Source organism: Achroia grisella, unplaced genomic scaffold, assembly GCF_030625045.1.
Source record: "Achroia grisella isolate CSIRO2021 unplaced genomic scaffold, CSIRO_AGI_Agris_v1 utg903, whole genome shotgun sequence".
Taxonomy (NCBI): domain Eukaryota; kingdom Metazoa; phylum Arthropoda; class Insecta; order Lepidoptera; family Pyralidae; genus Achroia; species Achroia grisella.
In genome coordinates this window covers 3,106,901-3,124,778 of record NW_026713061.1, presented here as the reverse complement: position 1 = coordinate 3,124,778, position 17,878 = coordinate 3,106,901, and the positions used below count along the sequence as shown (strand labels likewise).

Genomic DNA, 17,878 nt, shown 5'->3' with positions numbered 1-17,878 from the left:
TGAAAGCTACTTAATAGTTCTTGAAGCTGATCCCGCTGCTCAATAACTTCCTGATGACTATTATAAAGTTCTGACAATTCAGATTTTAATTGTGTATTTTTATTTATAATTTTTAAAATTTCATCTTCACTCTCTTCTCTCTCCCTGATCAACTTGTCACTGAGATCTTTGGATGCCTGAAGTTCTTGTAGGGCCACTTTAAGCTTCATCTCTGTCTGCCGCGCAGTTGTGGAACGGGTAGATAGTGACATTATTAAGAATATAAATAGTTACTAGGGAGAGTGAAGTGAGCTATTTCTAAAAGAAGCTAAGTATTACAACGAGAACAGCAGCTGAACCTTACTATACAGTTTAAGTGTTAAAATTGTGAATAAATTCTCCTAGGTATATTATAAACAAGTTATATTTGATAAATTGATAATCTAAATAAACGTTTTAACTGAATAACGAAATAAATGTAGATAAATTGTGCTCATTCCCTTTAAATTATAATAATACAAAATATAAAAAGACTTACAATTAAATTAGTGGGTATTTTTTTCCTTCGACGTATGCAACAACCGAACTTCACTATAATTATTATTAATTTAACTTAATATGAATATTTTATGTAAAACTTGCAATGATTATGAGTTTCTTGGGATAAATCCAACAAACAATTGCAAAATAATTTTGAATAAAACTTAGTTGTTCACGAACAGTTTGACAGATGGCCGGTACACTATTTGTAATGTCGATTTTTGCAAGTAATACACCACTAAACTGTACACAAACAACAATCGACACTAATTACACTATTAGATCACTAATAACAATATTGAAATTATAATATTTGTATGATAAACAATTAAAATTTATTTATTATTACGGCCAGCTGAAAATGACAATTGTCGTCGGTGTTGCCAGTCGAAGAAAAAAAAAAAAAAAAAAAAAATTTATCTAAAGTTATCTTAAGTTATCTAAAGTTATCACCTCGAACGATAGATAACGATAAAGTAATTTAATAAATATCGAGCAATATAATAGACTCCTGATTATTTATTTTACAAAAAACAAATAACGCATACTTACGAAATTACGTTCTCAAAAAATAATATTAATCTTAGTACATAACATTTGACATGAGTAATGCTAATAATTCTCATATTAATCGGGACTTAGATTTATCGCATACAAGGAGGGAAGTATGGCTTGTAAAAGTGCCAAAATATGTTGCAAATAGATGGGATAAATCTTTGGGTACTAATGAAGTGGGGAAGTTGAAAATATCTCGCTTGGCGGGACAAAAGTCGCAGGTTCAATTATCCTTGTCGGAAGCAGAATTGTGTCTTGAAGATTCTGGAGAACAGAGTATACCAAAGGAACATCGCCTGGACGTGTCCTATGTAACAAGACAATCTTTGGGTGTATTTTCTCATGCCATACGTGAGTATTACTTGTTAAATACCTATATTGAAGTATGATATATTTATGTTGTTAGGTACAAAAAATAATTATTACGTATAGGTATCTATGTTTTTATGCCGGATAACATTATGGGATTTTAACGTATATAAATAATCAAAATAATCCAAGGCAATTCACACGGCGTTAAGTAGTCTCAAATTAAGCAGAGCTTGTTTTATGGGTACTAAACAACTGATATAAGCACTTCGATATATTTTTTGTTTTAAAGGCATACATAATATATAGACCAACCAGACCAACACAAACAATCACACTCATAAATGTTTGCGCGGTGCAATGAATCAAACCCGAGACCATCGACAGTAAAGCGGTGTACTAAACCGCTAGACCACCGAGCTTGTCAATAATTTATCTGTTTAATGTTTTGATTAGATTTCACAAACTATGAAATAATTCTAATTATGACGTGTACTAAGAGTTATGTACCTACAGTAACCTTTACTTGTACTTAACATTGTTATAGCTTCAGACTCAGATGCTGTTATACCAGAATCAGAAAAGCTTTATATGGAAGGTCGCATCGTACAAAAACTAGAATGTAGACCACACGCGGACTCCGTTTACTATAAACGAAAATCAGAATCTATTACAAAAGCTTCTATACCACAGCGCCAAGTTCAGCGTTTGGCCAGAATTGAACCAAAATTCAAACCGATCGATCGTAATGTAAGTAGGTACCTATATTAATTATTAGTGTAAATATGTGCTAATGACAATTTCATTTATTCACATAATGTGGGGTTGATGTTTTGTCAGGGTTATTCAAGTCACCATAGATAGAGAATCCTAATACTAAAAACCCCTCTCACCGATGTGTAAAGTAAGACAAATGAAATGTTCCATAGCTTTATACTCGTATCATTAATGCTATATGATGTGAAAGTGCAGTTATAGAATAGTCTTGTACATTGAATCCTGACGATTATCAGTACTAAAAAGTAAGTGTTGAAACTGATAAATTATTTCCTATTACAGATTAGATTAAAAAAAAAATTTAAAGGCAAGAAATACCGCGACGATATAGAGACGGTACTCATCTCGTTGTTTGCTGCATTTGAGAAACATCAATATTACAATATTAGAGATTTACATAAGGTCGGTAGAGTCTCTCGTATTAATAAATATGTAAATAGTTTTATTTTATAGCACTAAAATAATAATAGTAAAAGTATATTTTTTAATATTTGGCAACACTATATAACTAAGACAAAGTACTAAACTAAACTAAAATATGCACATGAATCACTGTACGTCACTACGATGTATACTTATAAGATACACTCCGATCGATCCCCGTCCAATTTAAAAGGGGTTTACTAAATTACGACGGTGGGCGCCGAGGTTTAAACTCACAGCGGTGGCCTCGGACTAAAGTCATATCCGTCAGCCGTTCCATAGATGCTTCCGCGGGTTCTGAGTGCTATTATTATTATTATTATTTTTCGGACTACCCTAATGCTGTTGGCCGTAGCTGGCCTTTACAGCTTCACCGGACGTTATGGGGCGAGTGCAGATGGCACTCCAAACCCGCGGAAGGATCGCTAAGAGTATTGGGATTCTCGGAGTCGACATCTCTAGCACACACACAATTGAGTTCCGTAGTCACATCGAAGAAAAGGACAAGCTGGCGTCCAAAAAGCTCGGTGTGCTCAATAGAGTAAAGCGGTACTTCACTGCGCACCAGATTTTTTTTTTATACTACTAAGGTGCCAAATTTTACAAACAACAACAGACTCTTTTTTATAAGTCACAGCCTTGGTTCGGCCGCACATGGAGTACTGCTCTCATCTTTGGGCAGGAGCACCTGGATACCAGCTCGGTACTTTTGACACGTTTCAGAGACGTGTGAATTGTCGATCATCCGACGTGGTATAAAATAAAAACTATATTTTGTAACGGATCAAATTAAAATAAAAAATGTAAAAATAAATCAGTCGTGCTCATTGTTTCAAATAGTACGCTCCACTATAAAGAGTATACAGTGAACCGCAATATTTCAATTTTTAATAATAACATTCAAGAAATAAAAAAATAAACTGTGATATATTGTATAAATAACAGTTTATTTTTTTATTTCTATGCACTCTGCATCGGGCATGGATATGTGTATTGGATGGAACACATATCCATGGCCGATGCAGAGTGCACACTAAAATTTAATGGATTTATTTAGTGATTATAAACTTTTTCAGATTACAAATCAACCTATGAAATACTTGAAGACAGTAATGAAAGATATTTGTAATTACAATTTAAAAAATCCACATAAGTACATGTGGGAGTTGAAGCCAGAATATAGACATTACAAACAAGAAAGCCTCAATGAAATGACGGAAAATAATGGTTCAGACAGTGATTAACCGATTATAGATTTTGATTGGATTTATTAAAATGTTAAATACTACTACATATACTATTTAGTATATATTATTAAATAGTATATGTTAGATTTTTAAATGTTCACTCTATGATCATCTCTGGATGGCGTTATGATTATTTCACGCGGTAATTTTTTGTTCCTTGACCTGCTTTGAAATAATTACAGTTTCTATCATTCCAATTTATTTCTTTTGCCACTATCAGTAGCAACTTTTTGAACTTTATGTACCTGATTGTTCATACATATAAAAATAACGTTCTAAGTTTTATAAGAAGTATCTAAATACATATATCATTTGAAAAGGGTTTAATTCGTTATATTTACATATACAATATACATACAGAGAAGTTTAGGTATTTGAATCTAGAACAAAAATTTTTTTATTTAATTTTACTTCAGGAAAAAGGAATTCTTTGACTATGTCATTCAGTTCTTCTAGTGCTAACTGAGCATGGAGTCGGAGTACTTGGTCTTCATTATTATCTCTGTATAGGCTCTTTAAAGTTCTATATATAGGTAGTAGAGTTTCTTTGAGTTCTATCAATACTTCTTTACCTAGTCCTTTGAGTAAGCTTCCTATTACCATTACGGCCGCCCGCCTGCATTCTACTGCTTTGTCGGTTTCTAATATACACCAAATACAGTGTAATACCTACAAAAAAAGGTACTATTATAAGTCTAAAATATAAATAATTCTGAGTTCACTCTGTAGGACTAAATACAAAATATATATATTTGCTACAACAAAGAAGGTAGTTACATAGCTCGGACCAATTAATATCTGCCCTTACTAAATTATGTAAAGAGCGAGATAAATAGAAAGTTAGAATTACTTTATAGTGCTCCAGTACCTAAATGGTTGCTAGGGTGATGGCTAGGCAAAAGACTAGAGCAATATGAATTACAATATGTCTAATTAGCGCTGTAGCGTAATAATTCAAAATTTATTTGTAAATAATGACATCACACTATCATTTGATGTCCATGATACTTGTGCGTTGTCATTGTCCATTATCAGAGGACTAAGACGTTATGGCTCCATATCCTGTAATTTCACTGCCATTTTTCGCCTTAACTGAAACATAACTTACAAAGTAAGCTATCTAGCGGCAAAATTGGTAAGACTGAAGTATCCCACATATATGACTTATTATTTGTTTTGTTATATTTTAAATACATACCTCATAAATAATGGATCCAATTTTGTAATGCAACATTAAAGCAATTTCTGCCAAGTTTGACAGTGCAGATGTTCTAATTAATGGATCATCATCTCTGCAACCACATAGCACTGTGTTCAGCAATAATGTTTTGTACACTATTGCCATATCACCTGCAAAAGCAAGAAAAATATGAAAGTGAGGAGTTATTAAAAAATGGTTCATCACTCTTTTAAAAGTGCTGCACAATTTACTGAGGGAAGTGAGAAAATTCCCCTTAATATCTGGTGTGTGAAATCTTATATAAGTATGGTGTTTAAAAATCTACTGGATTACAGAATCAAATAATATAATTAATTTGTAATTTAAAGTTAACTTACCAAGTTTTTTAATTACTTTTACTATGATATCTCCAATCTTCATTCTCATCTCCGCAACTTTATTTTGATTGGCTTTATCTTGAAGATTATTGTCACATGATATCTCAAGGAACTCTCTACACAGAACATGTAACACATCTTCAGTGCAATAAGTGCCAAGTGAAGCAATTCCATTGATAGCATACAAGTATACATAGGAATCAGAGTCTTTGAGGTACTCCTGAAAGTTACACAAATCAAAATGTTACCTATACATATAGTGAAATACATTTTAAAACTGACTTAAAAATTAACTTTACTTACCTGGAAAAGACAAAATAGATAATATTTCTTTGAAATTGTTTCTGGATCATTAGCTTCAATCAATTTAGTTAGCGCAATCACACCATGAGTTCTTACTGGCAGTAGGTCATCAAAGACATCAGTCATTGCTTTTCCAAATTCTGTTTCAGATTTAATCACATCTTTAGATGTAAGCAAGGAAATTGCTTCTTCACACAAAATATTATTATAACTTGCTGTTTTAACAGACATAGCTTTTAATACTGGAATTAATCCATTAAGTGTTTTGTCCAATTCTTTTGTTTTGTTAGAATTTGACAATATAGTATTTAGTAAAATCAATGCAATAGTAATACATTCATCATTTGAAGAATCTTGATTTTCTACTATAAAATGTTCTATAAAGTGTAATACTACAACTGGATTTGTTTTTAAAGATGAAATGATTTTTGGTAATGTAGATATTTCTGAGAGCAGCTGAAGAACAATGGAGTACTTTGCATCAATGTTATCTAGAAGGATAACATCATCTTCTAGGCTTAACAAATCTTGATTAGGTTTTGTTTGCCTTTTTAAATTTATTTCTATTAGTAGCTCCAAAGATATTTCAAATACACATTGAACAAATCTATCTTCAGATGAAGCCTTTAAAATATTTAGAAAATAAATTATTGTATCTTCTTTTGGATATTCTTTTTGTGAAGTCACATATTTTAAAACAAGACCTGCATCATATTCTTCGATAAGTATTAAAGCATCATTCTTTCCAAATAAAAATTTCTGGATTAATAATATTATTTCATTTTTATTTAACTGCTCAAGAGATTTTAATATTATATCTTTTAATTTCACAGCTAATTCTTCATTTTTAGTATTATTAATTCCAAGTAAGAAAAGAACATAAAGATTTGGTAGTAACAATGAACTTGAGCAATCTAGCCTAGTTGTACAAAGAGATGCATACAGAACATTTACTTTGTGTTCAATTTCCTGAGATGATAATAATATAGTACCAGGTAAATTAGATTTAGAGACCAAATAGTCATAATCAAAAACATTGAATATTTCTTTTATTAATATGTTTACTTGTATGGATTCTGGGTATTTTTGTTTCAAACTCAAAGCACATGCTGTTGCAGTCCTTATATAATGAGTATTATTCAGAGACAATATTTGCATTATTTGGTTACAGATATTGTCCAAATAGTTTTCTTCTGTACCTGAACCATGTTTACTAGTGACTATTTTTGAAATCATATCAACTTTTTTCCATTCAAATCCTGTATCAATACTGTAGCTTTCAATAAAACATCTAATTAGACTTAACAATCCACCAGGTACCAAAAGCCTTCTGCTCATTTCTTTTGCTATTATTTTTCTAATAAATGTAGGAGGAGCTGGATCTTTTACACTTTGCAATACCAATAATTCTTTCATTAGTGTTGGTTGGAAGCAATTGTATACTAAATGTTCATATATTTGTACATATTTTTGCCTGTCTATCATGAGAGTTTTATATCTATCTTCTGTCATTGCAAAGTTGGTGTATGTGCCAGGTTTCTTCAGAGGAGCAAAGGCCAACTGTATTAAAGCAGCCAAATAGTCAGATAAATGTAATGATATGATAATACTCTTTAAAACAGGTATTTTATAACTTCTCGAAAAGAAATTTGCACACTCTGTCAACATTTCATATTTTTGCTCATCATTTAACAGTAGTCTAGGCAACATTGTTGAAGATGTGCATCGTTTTGACAAGTTGATGCCCAAACCTGGTATTAAGCTTGGTGTAATACCTAGGGATGTTACTAATTGATAAGATGTCCTCAGCAATTTTTGGTTTTTGACACTAATAAGTATGGTATCATCTCTAATGACTTCTTTTGATAAGTCATCAATTTCCTTCATAATTTTTTGAATGAATACTCTTTGACGATCATAGCTGTTTTTTTGGTTGTCAATAATTCCATTAGTCTCTTCATTTACATGAGTAAATAAAACAGCCAAATATTCTCGTTGTCCATCTAAATTGTTTGAAACACAAAATAAATTATTAAATACTTAGGAATTTAAGTTTATATAAAAAAAATATAACTTTAAATACTGAAAATATAAATTGCTGAGGCAATATTATACTAAACATAATATTAAATATTGTCGTACGGTTCAATATGGATTTTATTTTAATCACAGATTACACTAGTACCCACTGTACAATAATCACATAGCTTGTTTTAATAATGAAAAGGATTGGATGTTGCCTCACGTCCATTTGAATTATTGGACGTGCTTCTACTTCTAACAATTCTAATCACATATATTATATTTATAATCCCGATAAAAATACAATAATGTTTGTGAATAGATAGGTAAAACAAGAAGACCGTAGGCTTGGTTATATAAATGTATATCCAGTTACTCACCTTCATGAGTTAATTTATTTAAGTTTTCGAATATATTATCAACAGTCATCATAACTGACTGAATAAAAGTTAAATAAGTAACCTGAAATTTTTTTAATGTATAACCATTTATGATAATATGAAATTAAACTGAAAACTAAATATGCAAATATATTCTATTTATTACATGAAATTTGTTTTTCAAAATATATTAAGATAAAATAACTTATATAATCAAAATTAAGAAATATAACAAATATATTCTGATTTGTTGTATTTGTTTATATCAAGGAACATAATACTCTAAAGAGTTTGGTTTATATATTAGCAAGGGTACAGAACAGAAGCAGAAGACAGAACATCAGATCAGATATAAGTCATTCATGTAATGAATCATCATTCAGTCAATCTTCAGTCAGTTTCAGTGAAAGCTGTAAAACTAATAGAACGTTCTGTGGCCATAGAGCCTATAAGCCGTAAAGATTTTCTTACAAAACTACTAAAAGGGGTCATCCGCACCCATTTAGGAGGGTAGAGGTTGGGGTATCAGGGCAGCGCCTCTGCCCTAGTATCAACTCCAGAGTGGAAATCCTTGTAATTTTTGTATAAATTGTGCAATTTGTGCGTCAATAAAAGCGTTGTGATAACTTACTCAGTGTCAGTAATAACTTTATTGTCAATGTCAATTTTTTGTCAAACAATGTGAATTGTGAAACTGAAATTGAATGACTAGATAGATTATAATATCAGTCTGCATAAAAAAATTAAACCTTTAAATATTAAACTGTAAAATTTGTTTATTTATATAAATCATTAGGCATTTTTATTATTAGTATCACATTTCAAAATGCTGATTAAAGTTAAGGTAAGTTTGTTTCTGTCATTAACCCATACTATTTTGTTTTTGTTATATTTTATTATAACCTACATTCTTGAATTTCAGACGCTCACAGGGAAGGAGATTGAGATAGACATAGAGCCTACGGACAAAGTGGAGAGGATTAAAGAGAGAGTAGAAGAAAAAGAAGGCATACCGCCCCAACAGCAACGTCTAATATTTTCAGGAAAACAGATGTAAGTTTTCAAATTTTTTTTGTTGTTTGCGGCACTCATTTATAACAACACCTGTAAGTATTTCAATAAATTGTAGTGTTTTTATTTTACAACTGATAAACTATCTAATGAGAATTTGCTCAAAATTTGTTATATTCTTTATAAAGAAATTTCATTTCAAGAATATTATACTTTATACAAGTATGTACTAAAATATTGTATATTATACTTGTATACTAAATTATGTACAAACAGAATTTAATAGATATTCCACCACCTCATAACGTAGGATAATACTGAAATTTTAAAATATTGTTTCATAAATAGGGTCAGTAAATCTTATATAGTTTTTGATTATGTCACAGTGTGAGAGTATCCTTCTGTTTAATATAAGCAAACTATGAAACAATTGGTTTATATTGCAGGAATGATGAAAAGACTGCACAAGATTACAAAGTGCAAGGCGGTTCTGTACTTCACTTGGTGTTAGCACTACGAGGGGGAGAATGATCTGCTGTTGTGATAATTTCCATTTAATATTTATAATTATAATTTTATTTTCTCTTGTATAAAGTCAACATAACATACTTTAGTACTTTTTTATTTTGTACGTACTTTGAGATAGAAGATGATCTATATCCATCTATATACATTATAATTTTTTAAAAATCTGTTCAGACCTTTATTTGTGAAAAGGTAAACTGTTACTAATAGTTTGAGACTTAAATTTTGTATGTGATACTTAATTTTTATTTTACTCTTAATTGTTCAATCCTTTGGAAAGCAGCCATGCATGATAAATAATAAAACATTGAAATAATTAACTTTTTGTGACTAGGAAGATTTGAACTGTCTACCTTTTGGGAATTCAAAGTAGTCTTAGTCAAAGGGATTAAGTTTCTGTAGTATTAGATACACAGACAAACAACATGACAAGTGTTTAAACTCATAAAAACTTGTAACAAATTGAATAATCAAACCAACAGACTTCTTAGTTTAAACCTGGTTTTTATTCAAATTCTAATTCAAATTGTAGACAAATGGAAATAACTGTCTTTTTTATAATTCTTAAATGATATTTAAAACTTTATTTATAATTTTTTTCTGTATCCATCCTGCAATCAGTCTACGAATAGATGTGGTAAAAGTTATGTCGCAAGTAGTGTGTGATTCCTAGCAGAATCATTATCTCTATATCTGATTAGTAATTGGGTTCCAGTAAATCCAAGTCTTCTCAAAATCCATGCTTTATAATTTATAGCATACCTGAAATATTGTCATAGTCCTATACAGGATCTGTCCTTTGGTCACAATCCCAATTATATTGGATTCCACAATTAAGAACTATTTTTATATTTCTTAACTGTGCAATCCAATACAATTTTATATAGCATTTTTAATTTTGATTTTGTTTGAACAAAATTATTGTGATGTGATTCATAAAGGCGATGTATGTGACCTAATGTTCTGTAAAATTTATTGTCTTACAAATTTCAAAATCATAGTAAGATTTTTAAGGATTTAATTGAAATTAGAAAAAGAATGTATAGGTAGGTACTCCATAATTCTCTTATTTGTATTTATGTGAAATGTAATTAGGATTCTTTCAGCTGTTTAGTCCTGAAAATGTACTGAACATCTTGTCAGGAGAGACAGTTTAGTATGTATATCCACTTGGTAGATACTTAAAATTAAACCATCAAACCACCATGGTCATGGTTCCGAGGAATTTATACCCATAAATTCCTAAGAAACTATCGCGCGATCAAATAATGTGATGTACCGACTTACATATGTTTTTTATTTGTATGTCTGTTTCCCCAATTTTAATGACGATAACGTCACACAAACTGCAAGAGGAATTGGAATAATTAAAATGAGGTCGGAGCATGTAGGTATTATTTATTACACCTATAATAACATTGTACATATATAAATCCAGATTTCAATACACATCTTGCACTTGAATGAAATTTACATAAAAATAAATCTTTGGTACACCGAACAAAGTATCAACATCAATTTAATAAAGTAGTACATAATAATAATTTATCTAATTTTCACAATAAATTTATTTTACCACAAGCCTTTCGTCTCACATACCTATTAAGGAGAATTTATCTACTAATTTGAGCATTTACCTACTCATGGAAACGCATTTGATTTTAATTAATTTGACATTACTACAATAATTACACAAAGCACGCCGTGTGTAGCATAAAATGCACAAGGTATATCTAAAGTTAGTGTCTTAAGTTCACCAAGTAGGTAGGTATACCTACTAAAGTATTACTAAATCTATTCTGTGTCACACTTTAACGCGATGACCTACAGCGTAAAAATAAACGCCATCATTTTCTGTAGTGTTAAAACAAATTAACCGTATTTCTCATATGAGAATAAAAAAATAATTTTGTTTACCGACTATTGATCGGTGGATTCAGAATACATACATACTACTAAATTTACTTATATTATAAAAGAATATTTAAATGACTTTGGGACGGAAACATTTCCTTTTAAAACATTTTTTGAGAAGTGTTCTCTTGTGAAAATTTCTGAGGTCATTTGTAAATATGAAGTAAACACTATATAATTCTAATTTATATGACTTGTTTAAACATTTAAATGGCATTTAGTGATGTTCTATATAAATGCACATATTTAATCTAGACACCGTTATATGATCGCACGTGGTGAACACCTTATGTTGACATCGTTGCCTATTCTTCTTTTCCACTTTTTGTTTTTATGTCTTTGGATATCATATCCACTTTAGCATTTTATAAAATATGAACTTACACATACATTAAGTAGTATGGAGAATTAAAGGTTTTTAAACATTAAAACACCTGACGTGAAGAATTAAAGTGCCTAAGATCGATAATTATTTTATAATAGTAAAAAATGTAAAAAAGAAAACTATCAGTACAGATACAGGAGTCAGAATTGGCATCAATGTCAATATTATTAATATAATAATATTAAAATCATAAATTCCTATTCAATAACAGATATTAAAGTTCAAGACCTTTACAAGAAATGAGCATTAAAATGTTTGGCACAATATTTACAATGAGTAGAATTTACCATAAGGTATTTAAAATTTGTGTGATATACAAATAATATATAGATATACTCTGCTAGATTATAGTTTTGGCATATAGGTACATTATTCTGATTTAAACTTCGATCGATCGAATTATTACAATGATCAACACTGTAAGTAGGTAATATATAAATATATAATGATATAAATTAAATATCAATAATGGAGTAGATATCATAAATTTTATTACATTTATGACACATTTTGCAGACTAGGACCTTTTTGTGATTTACATTGGTAGATAGAGGGGATATTTAAATTGACGAATGGAAAATAGCAAGTACAGACACTTTAAGACTTCTATTATGTATATTTTACAATTTCTGTGATAAAAAAGTATTTTTTTAAATAATTTTATAGTATCCATGGTAATTATAATGTAACTACATTTGTTAATATTTTTAATCCACTTATTAAAAATTGAACTATTTAATTACACAGCAGAGCATTTGTAAAAATTTGCACTAGGTGATTACTGCTAAAATAAGAACTAAAAGAGATCAATTCTGCATTAGGTACAGTTGACCAGCGCAATCTGAAAATAAGACAAATATATTTAGTAGATATTTATTATAAGTACTAATATTAATATAATAATAGGTATTTAAGTGGTTTGGGATTCATCCTATTCAATAGATACATAAGTCAGTTGTAGGTTTTGTGACTGGCAAAGTAAGAACATAAAAATTTGTTTCGATGTTCGATGATAATGATAAGTTTTATTAGCTAGTCGTAGGAAATGAACTAGAACTAAGATGCGGTAAGGGTCGTCTGTAGACATGAATATATCTATCTATAACTATATCCTATCTATTATGTGCAATTTCACTGCTAAATCTAATCTAGTCATCTACAGTCAAATAAACATTAAATATTTCTTTTGTTATGAGACGGCCTTATTCAAATTGGCCTATTTAAACTATTCAACTAGGTACCCACCAAAGAGGAAGTAATTCTTAGTAATGTAAAATAGTAACGCTATTGCTAACAATGTTGGATTAACCACGCGATCTCCCCTGGTAACCATCGTGGTTAATACCTAGTTAACATCTCATCCTATCATCCTTCAGAGATGCCCCGCCAGTATTTATCGTCACCGCAAGCAGGGAGACAATTCCATTATTCATTTATTACCTAAAAAAAAAAAGAGGTACCCATATAACAGTTATGTACATTAGATATGAAATTAATTACAATAAAACGTTAAACATTTACGAACCTTGTCGATTCAACCATCAGACAGGGATGGTGTGACCCAACCATATTTGTCGTGTGTCTTCACAAGGGAGCGGAATGCTTCCTCCGCTCGTCGGCGGGAGAACTCGCGCGAAGGTCTCGGCGGTGCCCGCGCCACTCGACCCTGGCCCTTCACCACCGACGCGGCGAACTGCATCACTACGGCTTCTACTGTATATGCTGACGCCCAGCCGCGAGGTGTCAGCAATTCCATACAGATAGCTCCCCCTGAAGATGAATAGAATACATTTTGTAGCTACATACAGTAGGTACATTTCGATAATATAGCATTATGGTTAATATTTTACGAATATCACAATTTTATTCAACCATTTAGTTTTGTTGTTTTCATTGGTTACCAAGTTATGAGTGCCTACCTAAATATTATTAACAAATATTTGGAAATTCATATCTTCAATATGATAAATTCGACCAATTTGGATACTCCATATATGAAATTCATAGATGCCAACCGAATAATTTAGTTGTATTGTGTCCAGAATACTAAACAAGCTTATGGGTTACCAGGTGGTGAGCGGTAACCGTTGTTTATAGGTACCAGCAACAGGGACATGACGCCGGTGGTGCATCATGCGTTGGCATTCCAAAGGACTAAGATGTAAGGTTTCTTACATATCTATTAATCTTCTGGAAAAACGTTTCTTACTCTAGATACGTAAATGCTAAAAAACAAAAAAAATAAACTCTAAACTTCATTTTAATTTATTCCTTCTTCCCTTCACATTTCGAGGGCTGTTATGGAAAGGAACTGATCAAACAATATCGTAGTTGTATATAATAGGCAAGACAATTTTCCTAAAATTTTAAAAAATAAACATAATTATAACATTGTTCTAGAAGATACATTTTATATCACATTTGTAATTATATTTAATCTTTACTATTTATTTATTCACTTTTTTATAGAAACAAATGATGTTTATTTCAGACACTTAACAGTAATAATTAATTGTTAACATTATACATTAATACAAACAATCATTGTAATCCAATGCGACACATCGAGGCATCGCATCGTACCTAAGATACTGGCAGCGTTGCCTTTTTGAATGGCCATACTTAGCCTTTGGGCAAAGTAGCTACCATCTCTCGGGTCACAAGTAACCTCGATGAGCCGCGCTGAAATATGATATTAGTTAATTTTAAATACATTTTGTCGTTTATCACATTTATAAACTAGATGGCGCTGATGACAGAATTATATAAGTGTTTACCTTCCATTACGAAGCCCTTTTCTATCCTGGGTTCAATGACCCGCATAAAAGGTGGAGCGAAGGGGAAGTTCTCTGGAAAAATGAGGTGCAGTAGAATGTGTGATATATGCAGTTCACGTAGATCTCCTGCTAGCTCACTCTCGGGGTCTATCTGGTGTAGTCTCACATGCCACTCGAATAGATTATCATTTACTAATTCCACCTGAAAGTAAGAAAAGTAATACTTAGGTATACTTATAAAACATTATCCTACGCCCTCATACTTAGGTATTCCCAGCATGATAGCATCTCTACAAGGTAAACCTCCTTATTGTAAGGTGGAGACTACAAAAGACCATACCAAATATAAAAATGGACGTACCTATTTATTTATTGTTTTATAAATACATTATAAAATAATCAACCATCTACATCAACTGAAATCAAATTAGATGAGGAATTTAAGAAAAACAAAGAGCATTCTATTGTGTCACAGATATTTTCAATATGTAGGTATATATAATATGTTTGTCACGTATGTAAAAAATGTACGTACCGTAAATATAGGCTCAGGCCTGCTGTCTTGCAATCGCTGTATTTCTTTGAGCTCTTTCATGAGTCTGCGCGTGCGGACTGCCGCAGCACGTTCGCGAACCTCGTTGGCTCCGGCAGCCTTCTTCTTCACCATCGCTGTGGCACCAGGGCTGGATGGCAAACTTGCTGCTGCTTCGGCTGGGCTCACGCCATCTCTGTAAATAGAGGGTGTAAACATAAAGAACTTGTAAAACTTTAAAAACTCGTCTACCCTCAGTCGGAGCAAATTCAGTTGCTATGTACTTTAAGTTGTGTTTCGATTTTGGGGTGAGACTATGTAGTGAAATTACATCTTATGGTGACATAAGATAGACTATATAAAAAGTATTGTTTCAATAATTTAAGCAATTTACTTTTATATCTATCTATTTTTGCTGTATACATGAAGGCAACTCGAAGGTACATTAAAACGGACTTTGGGTATTCAGAAATGACTGTGCGTGTTACTCTACATTTGTCAAATGACTTTTACTTTAGTCATTGCATTCGATATTTCACTCATTACTGACATTAAGAGGACCAGCCGTGTCGATAATGTATATAATGTAATGACAACTGAGTCACAAATGCTTATACGTTCGCTTAACGTGGGAATCGCATAACTGCATTCCAAACAACCAGTTTCAACGTCCAGTTTCAGCATTCGAATATTTTTATATTCACCTAATGGATGTCAAACAATGAGATCTCCGTCGATATTGTAGACGTGAATAATGAATATCACCTATCATATTCATTATTCACGTTTACAGATTTACAGACACTTACTAGGATACAATCTTACTAATATTATAAACACGAAAGAGTATGGATAGATGGATGGATATGTTGCTCTTTAACGTAAAAACTACTGAACGGATTTTGTTTACACTTTACAGTAATATAGCTGTGAAATCGTATTAAATTAATATATAGTATAAATTTAACGCGGCAGTAACCGCGGGCATAGCTAGTATTCTCGAAACTTAGAATACACTCGGTTTCATTGCAGTACAGTTCATAATTTTTCCTTCCTAGTATATTTATTTATCGGTTATCTTATCATCTAGCCCACAATACAAGGAAGCACCACTTGTTCAAACTATTACAATTGTGTAATTATAATGTTTGTTACTTTGATGCTAAATTAATTAAATGGGTTGGTACATATCTACTGTTATTTCTACGTATTTATTAGCCCTTTGTTGCAAACAAGATAAAATATACATTGCAAACATAAAGGGCTATAACAGCTACTTATGCATTCAGAATGCGTTGTACTTAAGTAAGTAAGGTCGTTTCCACCATTTGAATTTTAAACACATAATAATATTGTGCGCTCTGGGTATATAATGGTCCTTAGTCTACTTCATTTACAGAGATTTCAACACGATTACCTAAAATATCCTCATCAAATTATATAATATTTAAAAATATATGTAACGACACCTGTATTATAATTATAAATAAAAAAAAAATTCTCTTTTGTTTGTTTGTATGTAGGTACGTTTGTTTGTGACGGATAAAGTTAAGAAATAATTAAGGGTTTTTAAAAATATTTTTATCTATGGATAGCAAAATTATCAGCTAGTTAAAATGGGCTTTATTTCATGCGGGCATTGCAACGGAATATAGGTTTAGTTATATATAGAATATATAGTTAAGACTAAAGGTAATACTTTTCAATATTACCTAATATAATTTGCATATATAATTTCAGAATTTGTTAAATAATGTTCATTACATAAATGGACTGCAATAAAAATGAAGTCGATTAATTCTAGAAAGCATTAGATATTGGACACAATATTGCACTTCATCGCTCGCGTAAATAGTTAATAATCACAATTTATGAAGATAGATATTAACAATAATAAAGTAATAAATTTATATTACATTTTACATTATAGTCTTATGTAGACTTGAAGAAATTAATGACTTCGATACTTTCTCTCTCTTAAAATAAAAAAAAAAAACTATAATTATCATAATATTTCAAGTTGTTCCTTCAAATGTCGACTTCGCTGGTCTATCAGTTTAGAATAACGCTTTATTTCCATCGCGGTTTTGATTGCTTATATCGGCCTGGGTGGCCTATAAATTACATATATCTTTACAAAGAATGTATATAAGTATATCTATTAGTTGTCTAGTCCCCACAACAAAAGCTCCTGTTTAGCTTGAGCCTAGATGGCGCTGTATGTGAAAATTGTCTACAGAAACGTAAGTATCTAAATTAATTAACCTGTAGTACATTTTATAGGTATAGTTGGGTATACAATGTGTCACATTTCTATGCTGTACCTACTTCAATTTATAATAAGCAATGAGTAGTAGGTAACCTACATTAATCTCCACATTGTCTTCGCAAAACAATTTTGGATTGGGCATACTGTGCCATTTCCTGACATAAATATGAATGGAGTAGGTAAGTGGTAGTCAGCAGAGACGTGGGTAATTAATTCGTTCATCCACGAGCGAAAATAGGTCGTAAATAATGTTTGCTTATTACAAATCTTGCGGTTGGATTGTATCCAAACTAAGACGGCAACACGACGGGTGTAAAACGTTCCGGTGGGTCGTTGACTTGCAGGAGATTTATGCAAAATAGATTACATAAAC

The 17,878-nt window shown here is 31.2% G+C and overlaps 4 protein-coding genes across 4 annotated transcripts in view; 2 read left to right on the top strand and 2 right to left on the bottom strand.

Moving 5' to 3' along the window:
• Positions 1 to 1,121: 1,121 nt before the first annotated feature.
• LOC131853634 (general transcription factor IIF subunit 2-like) lies at positions 1,122 to 3,827 on the top strand. The gene is made up of 4 exons (XM_059204602.1): positions 1,122 to 1,425; positions 1,931 to 2,125; positions 2,420 to 2,562; positions 3,660 to 3,827. Exons 1-4 carry the CDS (start codon positions 1,122 to 1,124, stop codon positions 3,825 to 3,827), a joined length of 810 nt encoding a protein of 269 aa, XP_059060585.1.
• Positions 3,828 to 4,130: 303 nt separating this feature from the next.
• On the bottom strand, positions 4,131 to 8,407 carry LOC131853579 (transport and Golgi organization protein 6 homolog). Its single transcript, XM_059204509.1, has 5 exons — positions 8,093 to 8,407; positions 5,691 to 7,693; positions 5,388 to 5,607; positions 5,029 to 5,180; positions 4,131 to 4,499 (listed from the first exon to the last, which is right to left on the bottom strand). The coding sequence occupies exons 1-5, from the start codon at positions 8,142 to 8,144 to the stop codon at positions 4,197 to 4,199; spliced, it is 2,730 nt and encodes a 909-aa protein (XP_059060492.1). The 5' UTR covers positions 8,145 to 8,407; the 3' UTR covers positions 4,131 to 4,196.
• A 372-nt stretch (positions 8,408 to 8,779) lies between these two features.
• LOC131853582 (NEDD8) lies at positions 8,780 to 9,795 on the top strand. The gene is made up of 3 exons (XM_059204512.1): positions 8,780 to 8,936; positions 9,015 to 9,145; positions 9,550 to 9,795. The coding sequence occupies exons 1-3, from the start codon at positions 8,919 to 8,921 to the stop codon at positions 9,632 to 9,634; spliced, it is 234 nt and encodes a 77-aa protein (XP_059060495.1). The 5' UTR covers positions 8,780 to 8,918; the 3' UTR covers positions 9,635 to 9,795.
• Positions 9,796 to 11,387: 1,592 nt separating this feature from the next.
• LOC131853581 (ubiquitin-conjugating enzyme E2Q-like protein 1) overlaps positions 11,388 to 17,878 on the bottom strand; it is a 31,680-nt gene continuing 25,189 nt past the window's right edge. Inside the window, exons 3-6 of the mRNA XM_059204511.1 lie at positions 15,240 to 15,432; positions 14,705 to 14,906; positions 13,453 to 13,697; positions 11,388 to 12,768 (exon numbers count right to left, since the gene is read on the bottom strand). Of these exons, the coding sequence (XP_059060494.1) occupies positions 13,462 to 13,697; positions 14,705 to 14,906; positions 15,240 to 15,432 (631 nt within the window). The 3' untranslated portion in view covers positions 11,388 to 12,768; positions 13,453 to 13,461. The remainder of the gene's footprint in view (positions 12,769 to 13,452; positions 13,698 to 14,704; positions 14,907 to 15,239; positions 15,433 to 17,878) is intronic.